The following is a 25,531-nucleotide window of genomic DNA, read 5'->3' on the forward strand; positions in this document are numbered from 1 at the left end:
AGGCTTTATGTCTGTGGTTTATGACCACTCTGAATCCACCTATGAGTGGGGATGAGTAATCACCTGAAAGCTGAGCTAGCTGGGTATGGAGGGGGGTTTGAACCTTAAAAATCTCTGACATTTTGAAATGCTTACATGCCACAATTCACTTAGTTAGGAAGAGAAAATATGACTGAGTACTCAGTTTGAGCAGTAGGTATTTTTATTCTGCTGAATTAAGCAACAGATCAGTTGCTGTTTCCTGGGTTTTACTCCTGATCTTGCCACTTGTCCATTGAATAACTTTGGCCAGTTTTTCACATGATTTCTTAGCTGAGAAAGTCTTTAAATAAGTAGTGCTAATACATGTAATTCTCCAAATAATAATTCTTTTCAAATTAGTGGTTTTTATTTCCTTGTATGTTTGCTGTTACGCCTCCAGTACCCAAAATGCAAAGAAACCAAGGTGCAAAGAGAAGCCTTACTTGTCCTTAAGAGATCTTTAGCAGCAGTAAACAGAACACAGAAAATGACAGTCCCATGGAGAATAACTCTTTGTAGAAACATTTCCAAGTTAATACACAGAAGGGAACAATGGCACTCCTGGCAGGAGAAGATGGACAAAGTGACCTGACAGATGTTTACTATTTCTAATATCAATTATTCTCTGGGGTTTGTCCCAGTAGGGTAAACATTTATCCTCCCTTTTTTACACAGCACCAGTCCACCTTTCCGAGAAAGTTAAAATCGCTCCTTGGATTTTAAGTCTCCTGTAAAAGACAACTCCAGATTAATTCAGTGCTCAAAAAAGAGGTCCAGTTGGGCAGTAATAAACCTTCTCAAAAGTTGGTTCCACAGTTACAGCCACAGGGAAGAAAATACAAATCATCACTGTCTGACCACTAGTCAGAGATGGAAAAAACCCCAAATCCAAGTTAAGGCTTGAGAACTGTCTGCAGCTACCACAGTCTGTAGCGATCCGGGAAAATTGTCCTATTGGAAATCTCCCTCCAAACCTTTACAGAATTCCAAATTCCATACGTAGAAAGATCATCTTTAATGAAAGACAAATCTTTTTACAATGCAGCTCAACAAGCAGAGCCGTAAAACTGCTTCTACTATCCTAATTTCCAATCAATTGTTTTGGGGGGCTTAATAAGTACAAATGGTGAAAAAAGTTCAAGCTGGTCTGTACTTTCCTGCAAACATCTGGGATTCATCTGGCCTTCCTTGTTTTTCTTTTCATTTAAAGCAACTTCCTCAAATGTAGGCTGCCTACACATATGAACACTTGATTTCATTCAAAGGGGAATCATTACACCTCCTGCAAACATGTGGCACTGCAACCTTTTTAACCCTTGTGTGCCTGTACCTCCACCTCTTCCTAACACACCTCACTTCCACATCTACACATTGCTGCACAAAACCGTATGCCAAACTCCACACCAAATGGATTCTCTGCTGCCCTCCCCCTCAGCTGTGTACAAGCCCTCAGGATTGGGACCTTGCTATGCAACACTTGCAATGAAGGGATTATGTGTACTATGGCCTCTGATGAGCTGTAGCACACTGTAGTTAACAGAAAGCAAAGCAAACAGAATATCAACTTTTAAATACTGCAGGGAGCCTAGAAATGGTGTAGCTGTACCAGGAAATATTTAAACATAAAATTCTCCATGTTACATTGGATCAGTATCCTGAAAACCACCTCCTCAAATACCCAAGCAAGGCTAACAGAGCATCTAAGAGGCAACACCCACCCATAAAACCATTTCACAGACTTCACTTATCTAGGGCTTGTGAGAGTCTGCATGCAGAAACTTATGTCTTTGTATTTCATATACCATCAATAATTTTTCTTCTGTGATTTTTCTAGGCACAGTTACAACCCATGACAAGGACTTCCATGACCTTAATTGCCATCATATTTCTTTTTGACTGTTCTGAAGCTTGCCCTGCCTTTGTCTTTTGAGGTTACACTTAGTCCCTGTATTCAAAAAGAAACAGAAAACACATTATGATTCCTCACTCTCATATCCTTTCTCTATCAGTTCAGTTACAAAGAGCCCCAGGCTACACTGACAGCTCTTACATAAAAGTCTCTGATGACCCCTGATGATCTCTGTTGCCTTTCTCCCCTCTCTGAGATTGACAGGATGACAGTGTTAAGTGAGTTTGTATTTAATGACATCATTATATTTTCTGTTTCGTTCCTATTCTCTTCCTAGAAATGCATAGTATTAGATGTGCTTACTTGCCCAATACTGACCACTGAGCAAATATTTTTAAACAATTATTTAATAAAACATCAGAAACAACTTGAAGTCCATCACTGCATTATGCATAATAGGGATTTTTTTCTCTCCCTCCAAATATAAGCATCTCAATTTGTGTTTACGCACATTTAATTTAATCTGCCATTCATTTGTCCAGACATTCAGCATTACTAGGTCATCCTCTACAGTTCTGCACACAATCCTCACCTGAAAATTTTCATAGTCTCAGTAAAATGTATACTATCTCCATCCACATCCCTTCCCACTCATAATTCCATGAATCAATCTTCAGACCTCAGCATGGATTCCAGAAGTCTTTCCACTAGGGCCCTCCCATAGGAACTATTTAGTGCATTCTGTTTATTCTGTTCTGTTTTTTACCTTCCAACCACTGTGCCCAGACCTTCTTTCTCTGCCATTACTTTTTCAGTTCCTGAAGAGCCTTTTGGTGGGACACATCACTGAAATACATTTGAAAACTAGACTACATTTGCCAAAAATCTTCTATCCATACACTTATTGAGGCCTCAATAAAACCATGGAAGTTCCTGGCTGAGACAGCTCAAATACAATGCCAGTACTATTCTTAATTCCTTGTCACCACCAGCAAAGCTAGACTGGCTGCACTTCAAAGAAGTGGAGTCTGCAGAATGGTTTTAGGGGAGTACTGCCACACAGCTGATCTGTTAGACTTGCCTGGGTATTTGAGGAGGCAGTTTTCAGATCTAGGCCTTTGACACGGCTCTTCGCAACATCCTTCTTTCTAAATTAGAGAAATGTGGATTTGATGGATGGACTATTCAGTGGATGAGGAATTGGTTGTATGGTTGCATCCAAAAGGCTTTGGTCAATGCCTCAATGCCCAAATGGAAATCAGTGACAAGTGGGACTGCGACTGTTCAGTACCTTTATCAATGACATAGACAGTGCCATCAAGTGCACCTTCAGCAAGTTTGGAGATGACACCAAGCTGAGTGATGCAGCTGACGCACCTTGAAGAATGGGATGCCATCCAGAGGGATCTGTACAGGCTCAAGAAGTGAGCTCATGGGAATCTCATGATGTTGAACAAGGTCAAGAAAGCCCTAGAGCAGGTGCAGAGGAGGACCACAAAGATGAGCAGAGGGCAAAAGCAGCTCTCCTATGAGGATGGCCTGAGAGAGTTCAAACTGTTCAGCCTGAAGAAGAGATGGCTCTGCAGAAGCTTCATTGCAGCCCTTCAGTACTTAAGGAGAGTTTTTTAAGAAAGAGGGACAAACTTTTTTGCAGGAGCTGTTGCAATAGGACAAGGGCTTGATAGTTTTAAACTAGAAGAGGGTAAATTTAGACTAGACATAATAAAGGAATATTTGATGATGAGGGTGGTGAGGCACTGGCACAGGCCTTCTAGAGAGGAGGTAAGATCCCTGTAAACATTCAAAGTCAGGCTGCATGGGGCTCTGAACAGTCTGATCTTGTAGAAGCTATCTCTGCTCGTTGCAGGGGGGTTAGATTAGATGACCTGTAAAGGTCTCCTCCAATACAAACCATTCAATGATTCCTACCAAAAGGTGTCCTCATACATACCAAGTCTTTCCTTTAAACTCCAGTTGCAAAACCAAAGAGGAGACCAACATCTAATCACCTTCCTCTGCTGGATGCACAGGCAAATCCAGCCTCCAGGAGAAATGTGGAAACAGCTGGAATAAAGTTTTTAAAAATCATCTGTGGTTTTCACATAAACACAAAACTCATAAGAAGGAATTGAAGTGCTTTAGAAAATGCACTTGATGGCAAAGCTGTCCTTTGAATTATTAATGCATAACTTTAAGTGAAGTTCACAATAAGATGAAAGTTATTAACCTAATAAGTTACATGCATAATTAATTTCTCCTATGATATATGATTTGTGAAGTTGTAACAAAATGTGTCACAAAGGTTGTAAACATGAAAACTAGCCTGAAGCCAGAAGAGCTAAGCATATGCTAATTAGAGGACATATGAGAAATACACAGTAAGAAAAAAAAACTGAGAAGAGAGAGAAGTGACAGCACTGCATATCTATGTGGTGTACTAGTGTCGGTTATGAAAAACAGGAACTAGGCTCAGACAAAGAGAGAGAAGCAAGCACACCAAACCAAAGGACAATGGAGGCATTCAGTGTTCTCATTATCTTAGATGAGGCTACTTTAGGACAAATCAGTCCTAGAATATAAACCAGGGAAATAGAGGAAAGTGCTCAGCTGACAGCTTACCTTGTTATCTGAACACTGAAGCTGCAGAGGAAGAACCCATTCTTAAATAGGAAAACACCACATATTTTTTTAGAGCTTTGCTTTGTAACCAATTTTAATATTGCAATTGACTGTTTAACCACAATCTCGACAGAATAAATAAAGTGGGCATCCCTAGTAACAGCTTCTATGTGAGAGAGATAAACACAACAGCCTTGTCCTTTGGAAGTGGCAAGTCATCACCAGGATCCTGGTTTATTAAACTCTTGAGAAAGCTTTCCCTTTGCTATATGTGGTTTTCCTTACAGCTCTTTACATCTTTGAGAAGGGTAATATGGCAGTCTCCCTCTTTTGGAAGGCTAGAACTAGCATTCTATTTAGTCAGTCAGTGTAAGGGGTTGTATAGGGCAGCTGCAGAAATACACACATGGTTATATCAGCAACACAAGAACAGATTTCACTTTTGCCTCTCACTGGTCTTCTCAAGAAAAACTGTTCTTTTGAAGACAGCCATAAAACAAGTAATAGAGTGTGAACTGATCTTCTTGGTTAATTGTCCATTTGTTGAGAAGCTGCCCTGGCATCACTGAAGTTGAAACACAGGCTTGAAAACCATGTCAGAGGTGTGAAAGAACTGACCCCTACATAACCAGAATAACCACCTCCTCTACCCACTCAGGCAGCAGCTATATTGATCCTATATTAGCTAAACCCTCCAAGTACCAAACTCATAGAGCTCTGCTACACTTCTAAGTCAGTTAACAATGAGGGAAACATTTGGCTTCCACATTTTGCTGCCCATGCAGTAATCTTGCCAGAGACTGGGAAAAATTTTGTCATCAGAGCCTGGTCTAGATTGTTCCAGTGGTTTGGCCAATCCAGCTGCAAACACGAAAACAACTATTCTGTCCTCCTAGCATTTCACAGCAATGTTTTAGTCACCTCAAGTGTATTGAATTCCACAGCCAGATCTTTTCTTTGACAGAAGTTCAGAAGGCATCAGCATACTTACCTACTTATCTTCACATCTGTTCAGGGCTTGAAAGCCACTGGAACACTTCACAAACAAAAACAAACTAGAAAAGGAGCACTGGAAGGCAGCTGAGAAGCAGGATCAGAATGGTATGGACTTGACCAGCCTTCTGAAAAATCACTGGCTTCATTCCCTGTTGCTTCTGCTGCCTCATGTTGGTAAGTGCATGCAAAAGCAGATTGTCCACCCACTTCCTACCCCAATCAGGGGAGCATCTTGCCTCTGGCTGGCATCTCACCACATTCAGCTGTAGTAGAAAAGGGAAATCTCAAGGACAACCAATCCAGCCAGGATGTTCTGCCAAGGTTGCTGTTCCTAGCTGAGGAAATAGTCCTCTCAATTTTTCTCAGCTAGAAAGGGAGAGAGAATGTACACACACACCCCCACCCCCATTATTCTAAAGCCCGCAGGTGCCAGCAATCCAAATAAACATAGAGCAATTAACAGAATTAACACAGCTTTAAATAGCTTGGCACACCAGATGTGGACTCCTAGCAGGGTTCTATAAAATGTAAAGTTATTACAGATAAAACCATTAATCATCTGTTCAGAGACTTGTTCTAGATGCAAAACCCATTTCACTTAAAATGGCTAATAATCAGAAAGAAAGGCAGAGATTTAACAGGAATGATTATGCCATTCTCCAGCCCCATTTCCAAATGCCATTTTTCATCTCTGCCACATTCCCAAACCTCTTTCTGTGTTCCCTCTGCTTGCTAATGCTGATACAGTAAGAATGCTTTTCAGGCATCACTCACGATTACCTCTCAGGGTGCTCAAAATGAGACACCACCTCTCAAGCTCTTCCATTTTGGACAGAGGAGGTTAGTGACTTGCACACTATGTGTTGCTGCTCTCCTGGATGCAGTTGTTACTGTTCAGTTGTGTGTCATCAGCCCCATGCAGCTCACAGATAACTGGTGCTCACCCTCATGAATTAAGTGTTGAACTGCTAAGATTTGTGCTTAGAAAATACAAGCATTTGAGTTTTCCCCCTTCTGGTAATGTGAAGTCACCAGCAGCCACTGTATGCAATCCCCCTCATATTCTCTAAGACGCATTCAAATAACTCCCATTTGCTACATCTATGCAGCAAATCTACATCTAGCTACAGGAAGCAGGGCTCAGGGGCTGACCCTAATTCACCTTTGAGCTCTGATGTTACCATTTCTAACACTTCCACTTACAGAACCATAGCTCCAACAGCATTAAACCCTGTAAGCATCAATTCAGAGCTAAAATTGCATCCTTCCACATATCTATATTAATCCCATTGATATGCTTACGTATCTAGATACATACACTATTAATTCCAACTAAATGAATTCTGCCTGTGCAGTTTGAAAAAAGGGGGGAGACAAAACAATCCTAAAGCATACATATTCAGTGCAACAGACAACATCAACAGTAGACCAAAGCAGCAATAACAAAGAACTACAACAGAGAGCAAATCAGAGACTCTACAAAACCTGCTTGTATTATAGCAAACCCGCTGCCTTTTCCATGCAGTTCAAATAACAAATGCTGCCCATTAGCTGCCTGCCCACTCCTGTGCTCCTCACTTGACAGCTGGCTCACTGCTACAGAGGAGTGGTGGACCTGGGAGGAGTTGTCCAGCCCACTCACTCAACATTCAAACTTCATCATCCTTTTCTGTGTCCCTTGGCTGGCACGGCTGAGCAGCCTGGATTTCAGTGGTGGGTAACAGCAGCTCAGTCTTTCCTCACTTCCCACAATACCTATGCATAATTCATAGCAATACTCCAACTTTCAGGGTCAGTCTACTGTTCCCAAAGGGTTGACACTTGTGAAGTAGATGAAAGTGCCTGTTTAATACACATGTATAAAACAGAACAGTCCTGCAACTTTTCTCACGTAATTTTATTTATATTAGCATATAGCAGTCCTGATTCTCCAAAACTGCTCTCATTTGTAGTTCTGTCCAACTTAACAAGCAACAAATAAAAATTATCTCCTAATTCTTTTCAAACCAAGAGTTTACTGATCTCAGTGAACTACAAAGCCCAGTAAAGCAAAGGAAGATCATTTACTTTCAGTCCAAGATGAGCCCAATCCATCAGACTTTGGACAGCTGAAGTTAAGATCACAGCTTCCACGATGTGGGATGGGCCCACATTTGGCTAACAGCACATGAGAAAGACAGCCAGAAATCTTTGCCAGAGTAATCACCAGAGTACCCTCACTGCTCTGCTGATGACTTTGGACTCAGCTATGTTTGTCTACCAATATATCCTGTCTTACATTTCTCAGTCTTAAGTGGGTAGAGATTAGCCCACATATTTTTGTAAGGATTTTTGCTTTACTATTGAATAGTTACCAACTAACTTTATTATATGCACCAAACACAGGCTATATTGCTTCAATCCCCTTTACGTTTTCTAAATTTGTTTATATAAATATAGTTCTACACCTGTAAACACTCCCATTTTCTGTACCACAGCACATGGCACATCCCTTGCAGCCACAGAAGCTCAGCAGGAGTTAGACTCATTACTCAGGAAAGAAAAGCCAGACCCTGATGATCCTACTGCAAAGCAGGCACAGATGGCCACAACACCAGGACTGAGAGTTACATTCAGACAGCTCAGCTGGGATTCAGCGGAGTGCTCCCTTACTGTTGTGACATAGCCCACTGACCACACTTCCCAGTGGTGGCACTGACCTCTGCTGCTGGTTTCCTCCCTAGGCACCCGTTCCAGTGGCAGTTGAAGGGAGCTGAACTGGGTTACACCCCACTTTGTTTTAGCTCCACAGATTCTCTTTAGCTCATAAGTATGGTGGCAGTACATAGTTCAAACAGCCCTGGAAAAAGAAACCTCATTCATAGAAAGATCCAATTTCTGTGTTTGCTCATCAGCGCTTGCTATAGAAGGTATGCTCAATGTAAATACATGCTCTATTATTCAGACTTTGGCTATTAATTACTTTTGTAAAATTTCTAATAGTACAGTAATGTTGGGGAGGATGAAGCCAAAAAGCCCTATAAATATGATTGCCTATATTCTGAGAATGAGAAACCTGTAAGTGAGATAGAATTGAAAGTAAGTTTAGATGTTTGAGATGTATTAGCTACTGGATGTCTGGGAAAACAGTTATGTGACCAGCTGAAGGTCACCTGAAGCCAGACCCAGGTCAAATGGAATGTCCTGTCTCACCCCCAATGTATGGTTCATCCCACACCTGTACCCCTCCCCTGAAGTATCAGGTATCTGTAACCCCATTGGCCCAAGCCCTGTTCCAGCCCACCTTGAGACCCCTTATCTGGGGGCTTCAAGGGTGGGAGGTCCTCTTTTACTCTTTGCTTTTTGCTCTCTCCCACCTCCAACCTCTCCCTTCCCCCACTTTCCTAGGCCTTGCCACGAGCTGCAGTCTGGCAGCTCAGAGCAGGGCCTCACATCCCTTACAATAAACCTCATCTTCTAAAACCCAACTTCAGAGATCTCTCATCTACATTTATCTACACCATCCTGGAGTCCACAGCAGCAGCAGTGAAGCAATTTCTACACAGTAAGTTTAGAGGTTCAGTGTCACCAAACTGTCAATATGTGAATTTATCCTTTAAATTAATCCTCGAGAAAATATGCATGCTCAGGCTGATCTAGAATGCCTACAAGATGCTGTTTGCCAACTGACAAGATTTCCACAGAACAAAATACTACATTGCAATAAATATGACCTTAAAAAGGACCTATATTTTTTTTAATTTGCAAATAAAGCTATGAAAAACAAACAAAACAGACAAAATAAAAAAATCCACAGAATTTTACTTCTAGGTTCATTATATCTGTAGGATTCTACAGCCTTTGCTATATCAATTGCATTAAAGAAAGAATTTTTGGAGCCTAGAGCTTTATTCAGTACACAGTTGATAAAATAACATCTCCTCCATCTTCTCTCCCAAAGCTAAAAACTCAGTTCCTGTCCTTGGACTTCCCTTGTTTTACTAATTGAAAAATAATTCTAGCACTTCATTTTTATACTCCCTTCACTAAAGATTGGTTTCATGAAGCAATTTTAAATTGTTTTGCTGCTTAACTGGAATATTTTTCAAGGATATATGAGATAATGAGTAAATTTCCAAGGATATATGAGATAATGAGTAAATTTTCTATAGTCATGAGTACATTACTCTTCCACTTTTATATGTATCCAGAAACATTTGATGAAAGAGATTGATCAACAACTGATGTTCGCTTACGTTATTTTACAACAAACACTCATTTAGTATCATTATGCCAGCCAAGCTCTTGTTATGGATGCATACAAGCCAAGGTAACCAAGTTCTTTTCTGTGTCACGCATGAAGCAAAGCAATAATGCAATCAGAAGCCTCACTTTGGTAGAGTAGGCAAGGGCTAAGCTATATAAGGAACAAAGGTTTTGAATAACCCCTTAGCTAAAGCAAAGCGGCAGCTAATACAGAAATATCAAATGCAAACCAGCCCAGGACCTGAGCTTATAAGCCTTATCCAATGAGAAAACACTGCCGTATTTTCCTCCCCATCTATTGGTCTACTCAGAATTCTCTCAGCATCTTGCATCCTACCATACTGCTCTCAATTTCCAAATGCCTCCGTTCCCACCTCAAAATTAAATCTTTCCAGAAATAAGTGGGGTTTCCTTCTTGTTAGCTTAAGAATGTCATCAGCAGCTACTCAAAATGCTGGCCTGTGTCTCCACTGTTTTATGTTGCTGCAACAGTGGTACTCAAAAACCTCATGAAGGCTTTTGTGTTGGATGCTCTACAGATGCACAGAGCAAATGACTGACATTCTTGACTTTCAAGACACACAGTGTACAGCTGCAACAGGAGACTGATTTGCCACAGAAGCAGCAATGCAACTGGAAGTTTGAGAGTGAGAGGCAACCAAAAATTTTACAGACCTCTAGATATGGAATCTTAGGAATCAGAGGCGTCATCGTCATCTGGTCTATTTGGAATGCTCAGGCAGAGAGTATTAATGAGAGACCAAGATAAGAACAAGTAATATTTTGAGGAGTGGAATCATATTTAACCTTTGATTGTGCTTTGTCTGCGCTTTGTCTGCTTCTACATAGTGCCACTAGCCTCTCCCTTTCTTTTTCAAATGTTAAATTAATAAAATAATACAGCTAGGAAGCAGACAAACAAAATAGGACATTTGGAGCAGTGGTACTGGATTAACCTATGTGGGCAATTAGTGTCATTCATGTTGTAACTTCCTCCACTGTACCTCAGTGCAATCCCCACACTGTTGACTCCTGATTCTCCTCTTATGCATTCCTGGGAATCTGTTAAGTCACTACTGTGGAAGGGGATCTTGAGTACCCAAAAGCTTTTGGGCTTCAGAAGAAGCTCTTACAACTGCTACTTTCTCTGTCTGACTGTTTTCCTGTTTGCTTCCAGTTTTAGGCTGCCTTCCATCTGCACCTTTAGCCTCCTCCCAATGCGACACTATAGTCAGAAAAACTCATCCCCAAACAGCAACCACATCATCACTACACGTCAAATAGCGCTGAAAAAGACCTGGCTTGCAGATAGCATCCGAGATTTACATATAGCAACCGGGCACACGCGTGAACCATTTTGAAATCTGGCTCCTAGAAGTTAAATTGCGGACAGAAATGATCTAAGCTTTCACAGCTTTCTCCCATCACAGCCAGATGGTGCCTGACCCCTGTAATAATTTCTGCCATATTCCACCCATATGCAAGCCTCACTGCCTCCATCAAGCTGTTAGTACCAATCAACATTTTTCAGAATTGAGATTTTAATAAAGCATTGATAGAAAAATGTTAAGATTTCATAAATTCTCTCATGAATATCCATTCTATAGGGACCACCTTAGGCTCTTCTAAAGCATCTCCATCTGTACCATTTAAGTCCTGCTCCAAGTAAATCAAATCTGAATGGCTCCCTACCCCCAGGAAATATTCTGATTCTCTCCCTCCCCTAGCAATTTGATACTGAAATACCATTTTCCCCTCTTTGCCCACACAGCTAAATTCCTACCCTGCTACTTTCCATCTCCATCCTTGATTACTAAAAACTCCTCCCTGAAGCCCCTGATTATGTGCAAAACACAGCTGTTTCTTGTTAACAACTTTCTTGTCCTCTTTCAGCCATATACAAGTGCCATTCAACCCATTAATGGATCCTTTTCCCTTTCCACCTTCAGTCAGTGCTTCTCCCTCTTCAACAATCACTATCTGTTAAAGCACTGTCTCACCTTCCCTGACACCCATTAAAATTATTTCTGCTCAATTGTTTCAAGATGTGTTCCTGTATCTTCTCCTATGCCAACTCTATATCCAGTTTCATCCATAATAGGAAATGAATCAGCTTCCCCCAGATTTCCTCTAGAATGATTCATCTTAAGAATGAAGGTCCAAAAAGCCTTAGATTCTATGCAACTACGATGCAATGTCCATATTTCATGTCTGTGTACTACTCTATTTGCATATCCTGTATGACTATTTTCCAGTCTTGCTACCTCATTACAGTGTCAGGTATACTGCAACGCTGCCAGGATGGCTATGGAGAAATGCAAAACAAACATGGTTCACCACACACAGGGAAATCTTTACTTCCAATGAAAATAGAGGAAAAATTCCAACCTGAACTACCCATTAAGTACTTGTACTTATGATTTAGATATATTACTGCTAGCAACTTTAGTGGAATCTGTTCAGTCAAAACCTGTAGCCCTAAAGGAAAGAATAAACATGAGGATCTGTTCTATAGTAAAAGGTCAGAAATTAAGTCAGAAATTATCTGACCTAAAGAAAACAATATCTAGATCATTAGATATTTAGATTAATTTTAGGAATTATTATATAGCTATTACAGTAGAGGATCCCTCAGACTCTTAGTTCCTTCCCAGGAACATATTCTTAGACATTCCAGTTCCTTCTAGCCAAGGCTTACACTCTGCTCACATGAAGTACCTACCCTGCCAGAGTTGCCCCTCTTCCTCCCACCAGCCCCTGCTAAGTGGAGAAGTCCTTCCTGCTGCAAAAGAGCAGAGATGGTCACTAGGCACTCTGCCCCTTGCCACTTCAGCACCTATGTGTCATCTCAGAGGAAGTGGGAGGGCAATGCACCGCTCAAGGAGCCCTCTTAGCCCTGACATGAGCAAATATTTTCTGTACTCTCAGACTGATGCAGTTTAGATGGAACACAAGAGCTTACAGGGGAAAGGCTGAAAGTTTCACCTCAAAGTCTGCATAAATCCCTTTACCTTTCTAGGAAAGTGACACATCCCTAGAGACAGTTTTGAATGAATACAGAGACTATTCTATAACACCTTCAAGAGATCAGTACCGGGCTTGGCTTACTTTGCCTGAATTCCTCCCAAGCAGCTTTTCCACAGGAGATGCTTACGGGGATATAAGGCAGCGGTTACACCATCTAAAAAGCTCACAGCTACACTGTGTCTCTGGTAACAGGCAATTACATAGCTAGGACGTAACTATTAAAGAAGAGCTTTGGTCTAATAGAAAGCATAAACTGAAAGGAGCAGTATTTGCTATTAGTCTACCCTACCCCTTAATCTAACTTTCTTAGCTTAGAATATTTTTGTTAAAAAATCCAAACTCCTCCAGTACTGGCTAAGCATCCTTTTCGACCACGGAGAAAAACAATATAAGCTTAAAATATAAGCTATGGGGACTGATTTATGAAATATGCTGACAAGCTACACAGAAAGCCAAGTAAAGTTCCCCACAGCCAGTTCTGGAACCAGACAGACACATTTTAAGTACTCAAGCACTGCACTAACCCAGTTCTGCCTTCTCCAGTATCAAAGCTGGCTGAAATCATTACTGGACCACTACTATAACTGGGTTGCTTTTAAGCAGACTATAGGTCTAAAGCAGACATCAAGTCAAGAAATCTGTTCCAACACATCTGCTGTCATCGCCTAGTCAAGTGAAGATTACAAAGCACATTCTGATTATCTGTTTTCTTCCTCTCATTCTTAAGTGGTTGCTTGAGTTTTTCTTCTCACAGAACATTATGGATGACTATGTTGGTGGCTCTTAGCCCATTGTGCAAGCTAACAGAATACAAATGATTATATAAATAATAAAGCTGCTGAACATTTTCTTGTCACTGCTTTCTTTGCTCCATTGGCTTGACTTAGAGCACACATAAAAATGGCCTCTGCTAAGTGTTATGTTCATAGCATCCATAAATAAAATTAAGATCCTGATTTAAAGAGACACTAAGAAGCTGTATCTCCTCCTGATTTCAATCAAACTGGGATGCTCAGTGCCTATAAAAATCAGGCCTAAGGCTCTATAGATGTAAACAGAAGGATTTGATCTCTGCATGGCAGTTCGTATTCAAGCAGCAAAGTTTCATTTCCTCTATAAGATGCTCACATGCTCTTCTCCAGCATATATACATCCCTATAATCCAGAGGTCAGGCAGGAGAGCAGCTTCAGACCCTCACAACTCTTCCGCATATCAGAGGCCTGGCACATAACACACAAACCCTGATACCACGAGTCGAGCATCAGTGGGGTGATGACTTGTCAAGGCAATTTACAGCTAGAACAACATCTAGCTCAGCCTTGCTGCTTCCGTGATTCCCGTATAAGCTTTTTATAACACTTTGTGGAGACATCAATATCTGTATCCCCATTAATCACAGTGAAAATCACAATTTGCATTAGAAGAGAGAAGAAAGAAAAAAAAAAAAAAGATGACTGCAAGACAGCATCAAAACTAAACTGTACCAAGTTTGGGATTTGGACAGAACTCATCTTTTAACTGTTTTGTTCTGGTTTTTTTTTTTTTTTTTTTTTCCCCCAAGGATCACTTTTCTGGTTCCTGCTGCTAGCCAGCCAGTCCAATCTCTATTACCCATGTGTGAATTTTCTCAATGCTGTGGATTCACTATGTGACAACTGCAGCCAGCCAGACTAAGACAACACAGTTTTCAGAACCAGCTAGCTCTTTCTGACCAATGCAGCCACTCAAGTGCACCAACTGAGCAACCCAGTGTAAGGGGTTAAAGATTGTAGCTGCCTGTCTCAAAGACTGCTAAGGCCATGGAACGACTTTGCCATGAGATGAGCACAGAATGGAGTGACAGGATAGTACTAACTCCAGGCAGAGACGAGATTTGGTCAGCACATCCTGGGTAATGCATCCAGACAAAACTTCCCACTATGGCAAACTTTGTAAAGAGGCAACTTCTACACATACCACTGGTCAAACAAAGATCACCCCAAGTTTGGGACAAATGGTATCTATGACCACAGAGGTACCCTCCCACCTTGCAATCCCTTCCCCAAATATGCCTCCATGGATACAAGGAACTTGAACTGTAAATTAAGCCACCGTGACTGGGAACTTGAAATAAGATAGAGGTAATTCTATTGTCCAAGTGTTACCTCAAGCCTGCGGGGAGGTAAACACAGAGGAGAATGTATAGCTCATAATGGACATAAAGAATGCAGAAATTATGGGCCACATGGAAAGCAACTGTGCCGAATCAGCTTGGACTGGTAAAAGGTAATTCTGCCAGGAGGAAATTGCGACTACTGACTCACAACCCACCAACTAAAGAAATCCAACAAACTAAAAATAAAAAACCAGAACGACTAAGCATGGGACTTATTAACATTAGAAGTGAGGGAATCATTTAACCAGTAGAATAAAACACATGTGTAACCAATGAGCATTAATTCCTTTGTTTGCAAAGATATATAAACACTGAAAAGTTTTGAGTGACCTCAGGCCCCCCACCACTAAGAAGCCCATGGTGAAGAAGGACCAACAGGGCACCACTGGAAGCATGTGTGGTGACTATCTTCTGCTTAGTCTGTTTCTCTCTTTTTCTTACCATCTCTCTACCCCACATTTTATTGTTCAATAAAATCCATACTATTGACTTCACCATATGGTTTTGTTTGCACTTTAATTCAGGGAGAGGCACCTCTGAATAATCACATCAACACAGAGTACACTTCCTGTCCACATGCCACATGATTGTCACACCTCCCTTACACCCTCATGCTGCATTCTCCTTGCAAAATTTACACTTTTTATGCTACCTTCAACTTTCATTTTACTGTTTTATTCTACTTCCATAACTTTCTGGAAAATTTAGATCTAACTATACTCCCACGTAAAATCCAGGACCTTAAATAGTATTCTAAATAAGCTTCTGATTATGATCTTTTAATCTCAAAATGTTACTTAGTAGTCAAAGGCCATTTATCTTTTTATAATGGTTATTGCTTAATTAACTAGAAGATAGTAATGCTTTCTTCTGGAGGGCTGACAGCTTAGAGAAGACACCTCTCCTACTACCATGAGCATTTTTTCTGTAATCCAAGCACTAGAAGTATGATTCTGCCCTTAAGTTCATGAATTTTCCAACCTTTTGACCAGCTGAATGACAAGTTTGTCTTTACAGAGCTGTTGCAGTTATCAGGATAAAATCAGGTACCAAGGAAGGAATTGATTGCATAAGGCAGGAAAGAGAGATGACTTTAACAAATCAAAAGCACAGAGACAAGAGTTAATTTGAAATAATTACCTCTTTGAGGCAGCCCATGAAGTTATTGCTTACTGGAGACCCAGGTAAATCAGCAGTACTGGGGCTCCCTCCAACGTAAAAGAAGTCATCTGAGCCCAGCATGGTGTAGTCCTCCTGCGTGTAGCCCGTGGTGGTAAGGATGCCATCCACAGAGATTGTCACCTGTTTGAGGGACACAATGGACAAAGAAAATCCCAGCAATGACCTTACAATCCTGAACAGAAAAACTTACCTCCCCCTATAATTTTATGCAAGTTTTATTAAGGATTTTGTTGAGATTTGGTATGCTTTTTTGTTGTTGTTGTTGTTTTAGTTAAGTTGAGCTCTATTTTCTGGTCTGATTTTCCCACAGAGAAATGCTTCAGCATCTGCTTCTTCCCTTTCTGGTGCATCAGCACTCTCAGGCTTACCCAGAAACCTACCCATCCAGATGCTGTCCATCTATTCAGGCCAGAAAATATAACTGTCCTTGAAAGACATTTCTCATATTAGCTGATTTTATGATTAATTAGAATTTATTTTAATGATTACAGTTAGTTATGGTTGTTAGTAAAAAAAAAAAGAAAAAACCACTAATGAAGACGAGGTTGGTATTTTTTATTTTTTAAGTTTCTTTTGCTCACAGCACATTGATGATCATGCATTCAGGGACGGGGGAGGGGGAACTCACTTTCAATACATTATGGATATGCATGCCATGTACCTGAAGAGACACACACCCACCACCCAATGCAAACAAATAAGCAAAAAAATCCAAACAAAACAAATAAAAGAAAAAAAGAAGAATTTACAAACTAACCCATAAACAAAATATAAGCAAAAAATAAATTAAAATAAATCAATCGCACACCAACAAATGTGATAGAAGTTGATATGAGAAAGAAAGAGATACAAAGCGTGCTCACACTGCACTTTGACATGTCATGCCAATATATCTGAGGTCCAGAAAGATGACAGGAAAAAGGCAAAATAGAGAGGGAAGGAGAAGAAAAAGGAAGAGAAAACCATTTCACACTTGCATGCAATCAAAAATAAAAATACCAAACAAATTCCATAATAACAAAAAAAACTCAAAATGAAACAGAAATGTCCCCAAAATCTCTAAGCACAAACACATGAAGGGTGAAGGGTGACAGAAGGAAAGGGTGGAAGAGGAGGAATTGAATTTTATGTGTCTTTCTTAGATGTTATTAGTGGTTGCAAGGGAAGATGGAGGAAAATAGATCGAGGCCAGGAGGAGACGGGCGAGTCACCAGATGTGGACATGCCATGCAGAGTGTGTACTGAAACAAACAACCGGCTGAGCTCCTGTTGGCCACGCAGATAGAGGTCAGAGAAAGAGAGAGAAAGTGAGAGAGCAAGAGGGAGAAGGAAGACAGAAAGCAAAGGGAGGGAAATGGGGGAAAATCAGGAGAAAGAGGACAACTCTGGCCAGTTTGCCTGCAATAGCCATTGTCACAACAAAAGGGTGAGAGAAAAAGAGAGCCTTCACCACCACGGACTAGAGGCCCTGCAATGGTTCTGATCTAGAAGCCTTCAGAGTAAAAAAAAAAAAAAAAAAAAAAAAATCCAAATGAAAACAAAAGCAAAAGGAAAAAATCTAAACTCAAAAACAAGGGACAAAAAACCCCAACGATTTATCAGCGGAAAAGAAGAACCAAAGACAGAGGTGAAGAAAACAATGAAAGAAATGTCCAAATCTCATTTCCAGAAGAGCTGTGTTAGTTGCTTTTGATGCTCATTTTTCTAGTCAAAAAAAAAAAAAAAAAGGAAGGGGGAAAACAACATGTTTTCAATGAAATTAGAATAAAATTAAAGGAAGCTGTAAGTATAAAGGAGAGGGGGAAAATAGCGGGTAAGGGGAGGAAAAGGCAGGTAACACACGGCAAACCCAAAAAAAGAGACAATAAGAATGATATCTACCAGACAATGTAGTTTGTTTACCATAGCGTGTCCAATGCCTGAGTGCTTTGCGGAAAAGGGGGAAGAAAGGAAATTAAAAAATCGTGAACAGAACGATTGTTAATTAAAATAACTAAAAGCAAAGATGAGTCGTTAGGGTGTTAGTACATTAGCTGGTTAGTAAAAATGACACATTGTATGAATGATCTAGTGTTAGTTTTTCAAAAAAAGGCATGGGGCACCTGAGACACACAAAGTGAGAAAGAGGACAATATGACCAGGACTCTATGGGGAACCATGCCATCTAGACTGTAAAGAGACACGGGGCTGCCTACGCTTCCCACCCTGGTATTAGTCATTAACTTCAACCCTCATACACGTTATCCAGACCTGAAGCAAAGTTAAAACAGTGCAATACTTACTCTTCAAATGCTCATCAAGGTGCTTCCCTTAAACAAGAACCTTACTCTCAGAGATATACACAGAATATACACAGTTCGCCCCTTCAGCACAAACCCAACCATGACTCCTCCCTTTTTCCACCCACCACCATGCCAGCTCCTCTTCCAAGCTTCACTACCCTCAAGTGTTGCAGAATATCATAATGCCAGTATTTCCTTTGGCTGGAGGATACAGATGAAGATGAGTCCAAGACTCTGTGTCTTCGTTCCAAGTTTCCCAGTCTGCAGGTTTCTTTACAGCAGCTGAGTTTGTGATTTTCAGGAGAAGCACATAACTGTGCCTGTGCTTGGCTGTTTGCCTGTAGCTCACTTCTGTCATCCAAGATATAGGAATTGAACCTCTCCTACTGTAGGGAAAAACGTGTCAAAAAATTGTGTAGAAAGAAATGTTTCACTCGTGTCCAGGTTGATGACAGAAGATTGACAAGATTTAGGATCCCTCCTGTTTCACTGCATCTCTATTGCACAAGAACTAGGAGAATTTACCAGTCAGTTTGGTTTAGTAGAACTTTTTTAACCTGTCCAAAGGCATGCAGATGCCAACTGTTAGAACCTACACTTTTGCTTCTTGTTTGCATTTTAGCAGTTAAGGAACTAAAGATCTTCCTAGTAGATTTTGCATTGTGACTAGCTTCGGTGTTAATAGAGAAGGGTTAAGCCTGCGGAGGCTTCAAGTTCCTGTTCCAGTGTGACTGAAGTTGGTAAGAATTATCCTAAATTACACAAGCAGTATCTATGCTGCCTCATGTAAAAACCATCTGCTTGCAAGCTTCAGAGTTGTACATTGACTAGGGAAATCAGTTTTTGAAGACTTTGTGGCATTAAGCATGAAGTCCCAAGGTTAATGCCAATGGGAATGAAATAATAACAATACTCTGTACTTAGAAATAAAGAGCACAAACTTCTGAATTCTTCACCAAGGAAGTCTCACAGCAAATTGTTGTTCAGTAAATTTACTTTTACAAACAAGGGAGTTGAAATATGGGAGAGGGAGAAGAGTGTGCTAAAAACAAGACAGTATCAGCAGCAGACCTGAAGGCAGACACGGGAAGCCTGGCCTTTAGCCTCCACTGCTCCTCTTCCCACCAGATCACACTGCCCCAAACATGCTCTGAAAACCCCAGTAAAATTCAGCCATGATCCTATTGCTAAGGTTTCTCACAAGGCAGAAAAAGGGCTTAGTTTTAACTGAAATAATAAAATAAATAAACAGGGAGATTTGCTTTGACATTAACAATCATTACTCAAGGGAATCTATGGAGTCACTTGGTTTGTCACTAAGGAGATTAACTGCTGTGATAGTCATTTGATCTAAAAAAAAAGAAAGCAGCCCTTAGTACTCTCCTAGCTTGGCTACAAAACATTTAACAGCTCCAAAAAGTACTGGAGGCAAAAGTCCAACTATTTAAAGTTCCACTCTAATTCTAGAAACAGCCAAAAATTATGCAAATCCTCCTCCCCTTTCTCTTAGCCCCCAAAGCAGCAGAGGAAAAGATTAGATGGCATCCTGAAGCTACTGATAGTCCATTTAGCTGGAATTGCTTAGATTAAGATAATATTCTTGGAATTCCTAAAGTATTGCTTTTAAAGTTCACTTTAAAGAGAAATATAATCTACCTCCAGTGCAATATTTTCAACCAATTACAAGGAGACTACTGTTTTTCTTATAAAGCTTCAACATTCAGAGGCAATATATTTTGTTGGGGTTTTATGTTTGGTTTTTGAATGGGGTTTTTTAAGGAAACATGAGCACAGCTGGAAACTACTTTCCAGTGAACTATATTATACTGCAACATTACAGATGAATTTATGTCAGAAAAGACATAGAACCAATAATCTTTTATATACAAAATTATTTAAGTTATACAAAATTATATTGGATGACAACTTCCAAGACTATCATGACTGCTCTGCCTCAAGGCCTCATCAATTCCAACATCTGGGCAGCTTTAGGTTCTGGGTCAATGTCTTAATTTTGAGACAGATCAAAAGTCAAAGTGCAAGTATCCAGGGAAAAGATGACTAAAAAAAAGTAGTCCAGCCTTATTGATGTTTATTGGTTGAGTAACATCCTGCCATGTTTAACTACAGAACTGGACCCCAAATCACCTCTGCTAATTAAATGCAATTTGAACACCAGCCTTTCTTTGCAAAAAGCCCATTCATCCTCTCTTAAGCATCCTCTCTCTTAAAGACGGACCCTTTGAGAATACAGGATCACTTAAAAACATTCACAGTGAATAGATCAGGAGCCTTAAAAACTTACAGTGCTGCTTAATTGGCAAGGGACTACCTGCTTTCTAGTAATTGCCGAAGTACTGCCCTGGTCTCATCAAATATGAAAAGGCATACACAGATTTTCATTTTCTTGGTCCACTTCTGTGTCCAAATGAAAAAATCACTAGCTAAAATATTAAGAAAGGAATGTGACAGCTTCCCATCCACAGTTTTGTTTGTGACCCTTCACCTTTTGCTTCTCCAAGATCCAAACCAATCCTGGCATGAAGCAACAATTAATTTTGCTTCTGGCACATTTGCCAATTGAAATTGATTTCATATGAAAAATAAAAAGTATGACTAACTAAAATGGCCAATAAGCTCTACTGAGATATTCAAGGACCAGCTGTTCTGAAACTACCTAGGAATAAAAAAAAGGTACATCAAATAAAGCCATATATTCTGACCTTTAGAGACTGACAAACCTAGACCAGTTGGTGCATCTCCCTCTACTGTATTGATGGGGAAGGTTAGACAAAATAGGATCATTAAGACCCATCCACTGCATAAGAAATGAAATTTTCATCTGCATATAAATGACTGAAAAGAGATTGATTTTTTCCATAAGTAAGAATCCTGTAGTCTCAGGAAACTTTGATGACAGATTTTTTTCAGACCCAGACATCCTAAGCATGTAGAAACACAGGGATTTACGTGGGGAAGACAAATAAAAATCTTCAGCCCCAAACCCAAATACTGAAAAGACATGAATTCCTGATAATAGAAAAATTATCTGCTGACCTCTACTAGCAGAGATTTTTTCTGATTCCTGGCACTGATTCTCCTATACTCACAGGCACATTTGCTCTTAGCTAGTTTAAAATGTTACCACAAATTACATTGTATAAACTTATATAAAGCCATTAAAGTTTGTGCTAATACTGACATTAATAAGAAAATAAATAGGTCACATTGTATTGACAAATTGATTTTTAATTTTAAATCTTTGTTTCCAAGCTATTTCTGCTCCTCTACCAATTAGCAAGACATCAAATAGGTCCTGTTCATCATGTAAACCTCATTTACCATGCAGTGGATCGGCCTTAGTGACTTGATATATTAACCAGCTTCCAGAGCAAAGTTATTTAATTTTATCTAATCTATTTATGTCTGAATTGATATTTCATTATATAGGCTTCAGGATTTTAAGACTAGCCTACAACCAAATACGTCACCTGATATAGTTGTCTGCTAGGAAAAGCAGCCTGTGGATGTGCAAAATTACAGTGGTAAAATCAGAAAAACTTTTCCAAAGTGGAATTGTAGGGTGCTGGGTTGATCTGAGTTTGCTTGGGGTTTTTTGATCCTTCCACTTTTCCAGTCCTCACAGCAAACAGAAGAGTCTCAAGGCAGAGACAAGAAATACAGTAGAATCTCATAATAGAAAGAAGGGGGAAAAAATTGAAAAGAAGAAAAGAAGAACAGAGAATCAAGAAGATTCAGAGAGATTCCAGCCAATTAATTCCAAAGCTATAAAGTTAAAATAATTATACAAATACCCACCAGCCTGCACACCTGCACACTCATTTGCACACACAAAAGAAAAGGAAAAGAAAAAAAAAGGCTTTCAGAATTAGAATTGTGACATCATGGCAATGGTTAAACCAATTAACAAAACTGAAAGAAAAAGGAGAGAGGTGTAAAGCGTTGGCTGTTGGCAATAGGTTCTATTCCCATAGTAATTAAATGCAACAAGAATATTACTGATAAGATTAAATCATAATTAAAGAAATAATAAAATTTAAAAGGGAGAACAGAAAAAGGAAAAGGGAGATGAAAGTAAAGTTATGTCACAAGTTTTTATTATTAAATCAAACAGGGAAAATAATAGAAAATTAATAAAGCGGAAATGAAGATATTGCAAGAGGGATAAATTCCCATCAACTAATGTTTTTTTTTCACTGTCCTTTAAGCACCAAGATCGAGAAAAGGTGGAGAAACTCTAGCAGTAGCACTGAGCTTCCCCATTTCTCTATTACTCTCTCCCATCTGCCTGTCCCAAAAAAACAAACCAAAATTCTCCCCAGGGCTTTCTCCCCTTCACCATTACCTGCCGCAGGTTGCGCGTCACCTTAACGTCGTGCCACGCGTTGTCATTGAACTTGCCATTGACCGGCTCCACAATGGCCTCAAAGGCCCCAGACCCCAGGTTAATGACCAAGGAGACTGCACCATCTTTCAGGGCCAGGTTGACGTAGTCAGCCGACTTGCCAGTGTGCAGAATGAGCCCGTTGCGTTGCCATGTCTTGAAGGAGAGTGTGATCTCATCACTGCTGCTCTGGATGGGGTTTTGCGACAGGTCATAGCAAAGGTATTCGGAACCACGGAAAGTGGCCATGTTCTCATCTCGCGCTGGAAAGGAAGGGAAACAGAAGAATATTCAGCAGTCAGCCAAGAAGAGATTTAAGGTTGTCATGAGATTTAGGCATTCCACAGGACTGTCAACTGTAGAGCTAAGTATCAAGGCATGCTAATAACTGTAGAGCTCCTTTTGAAATATGGCTACCAAGAGAATAACTGCAGGGTCGGCGGTAGCAATGAAATTCAGTGCTGTTTTTTTAGTTTCACTGCAGCACTGTCTCCATAGGGACCATTCAACAGTATGCAGTGGAGTCTGGGAAAAGCACATTTCAGGACTGTTATAAGACATTTCACATCCTTTTTAGGAGAAGGATAGAAAGCTCTACTATTCACAACACAACCACCACATACATGTCGATTAAAAAAACCCAACATTTCACAAAGATCAGTATTTAGATTAAGCACTACTGCCACCTGAACTTATCTTAACCTATCTGACAAGAAATTTAAGAGAGACACCAGAATACAATCCTAAAAGAGGACTGTATTCTGACATCTCTCTTAAATTGCCCCTTTCTTTCAACTGAATGAGACACCAAGCAAACAAGAGAGCCACATGAGGTGTCCTAAAGACTCCTTCTCTGAGAGCATGAGAGAAGTCCACATAAAACATTTTGTCCACAGATACAGGTTACGTTGCTGGTAAACACGCCTTAGAACTCTGCCTGTCTGATCACCTTATCCAGGAAATCTGGACTAAATAAGCACATCTTTTTCAAACAGCAAAAAAGACCACAGTGGAATTATTCACAGCACATGACATTTAATACTTCCTTACGAAGAAAAGAAATCTCTTACGTACAACAATGAAAGCCACTGCACTTATTTGTCAACAACTGGAAGCAGCATTTGAATACCATGAAAATCCTTTGTCTAAGTTAGAGGTCTGCTTCGCAGTACCTGGGTTTCCAGTCACTCAAAGCCAGTTCTGCTACCACATTGTGCTTATGTGACTTAAGCCAGCTGCAAACCCTGATTTTATCCAGTGGATGAAATACAGGAGAGTGATAGGAAGGCTTGGAGGAGGGCTGGCTAGTGCCAGCGGGGAGGAAATGGCACTTGCAATGGAGTCTGTATAGATCCCACCCTCCACTCCATATTGTAGCACCTTCCTGACTCCCAGCTGCAAAAGCAAGGCTGAGCAGAAGATAGTGCAAGCAGTCAAGCTATCACTGCTTACAAATCACAGCATAAGGCAAATGCTGGTGCTATTTCCATTGGCATTAATAGTACTTTTCTGCTTCATTTTGTCCCATTTAGTAATCCTAATAAAGATTAGCCAGAATTTATTAGGACAAGACTGAAGGGAAAATAGTTGTTGTCATAGCCATTCCTGGGAAATAGCTACATGGTAAAATCTGTGTTCTTACAGCATAAAATAATGGTGACAAAACAGCTCAGTATTGCAACCTGTACATATACCATCCTCAAGGGAAAGGTCTGATTTAAGTGGAGACACTTCCAGAAGCAATGTGTGTCTGTACTTCAGTAAAGGTACAGACTGAGTAATGTGTCCAGATAACTCCTACAAGTCAACAGCCACCCAAATTACTCCATGCAGCAGCACGCGTTGGGAGCCCACAGGTTCAAAAGCAGCTTTTTAGAAGAAGGCGACAAGCTGAGCACAAGTCGGCAGCGCCTGCCCTTTCAGCAAAGGCCAGCTGCATCCTTGGCTATAGCAGCAAGAATGTAGCCAGCAGGCCAAGGGAAGCGATTCTTCCCTCTTCCCCTAATGGACACTTGTGAGATCACATCAGTGTTCTGTCCAACACTGAGCTCTCTCATAAAAAATTACTTCAAAATACTGGAGTCAGTCCTGCAAAGAGCTCCCACCATACTCAAGGTACCGGGGTAGTTCATGTGTACGGAGAGGCTGAGGGAATTGTGTTCATCCTGCCTCAAGGAGAGACAACTCAAGGCAAATCTCACTGATCTCTTTAATGACTTATTGGAAGAACACAGACAGGACAGAGTCAAATTCTTCTTAGAGTTGTGCAGAAGGATGAGAGGTAACAAATGCAGCTGAATACAAAAAAATCTTGTTCTATACAAAAAAAAAAATTCATCTTGAGGATGATCAAACAGTAGGAAGGGCCCAGAGAGACTGAAATCTCCACCCTTAGAAATACCAAAAACTTGATTAGGCAGAGCCCTGAGCTGCCTGAACTAACTGGACCTTCTCTGAGCTAATGGTTGGATTACACAGCCTCTGGAAGTCCCTTCCAAATTATTCGGTTCTTTGATCTTATTCTGAATACATTTAACCACCATTACCAAGTGTTTATGCTTGTGTCAGTGTTAAATCAGCCTAAGCACAGAGGGCTGCGATTGACTGCAGCTCTGAAAGTCAGAGCCAAGCACTTTACAACCCTCTCCCAGCACTGACAATTCCCCTGCCTAGTCACTCCTGATCCAGCTGAAGAGAATGTGTTACAAGCAAGTTAGACACATGCTCCATATACCCACAGGTAATTCCC

At 40.4% G+C, this 25,531-nt stretch overlaps 1 protein-coding gene across 6 annotated transcripts in view; it reads right to left on the reverse strand.

The window, feature by feature from the left end:
* Positions 1-25,531, reverse strand: part of NRXN3 (neurexin 3) — a 985,585-nt gene that overhangs the window by 680,422 nt on the left and 279,632 nt on the right. For 5 of the 6 annotated variants that reach the window (XM_058420836.1, XM_058420835.1, XM_058420837.1 and 2 more), the window contains 3 exons: positions 22,744-23,045; positions 17,998-18,021; positions 16,054-16,215 (listed from right to left, as the gene is read on the reverse strand). In XM_058420836.1, the coding sequence (XP_058276819.1) occupies positions 16,054-16,215; positions 17,998-18,021; positions 22,744-23,045 (488 nt within the window). The remainder of the gene's footprint in view (positions 1-16,053; positions 16,216-17,997; positions 18,022-22,743; positions 23,046-25,531) is intronic. The other variant, XM_040066048.2, reaches the window with a different exon arrangement.

The sequence above is a fragment of the Hirundo rustica genome, chromosome 6, assembly GCF_015227805.2.
Source record: "Hirundo rustica isolate bHirRus1 chromosome 6, bHirRus1.pri.v3, whole genome shotgun sequence".
In the NCBI taxonomy this organism is placed as follows: domain Eukaryota; kingdom Metazoa; phylum Chordata; class Aves; order Passeriformes; family Hirundinidae; genus Hirundo; species Hirundo rustica.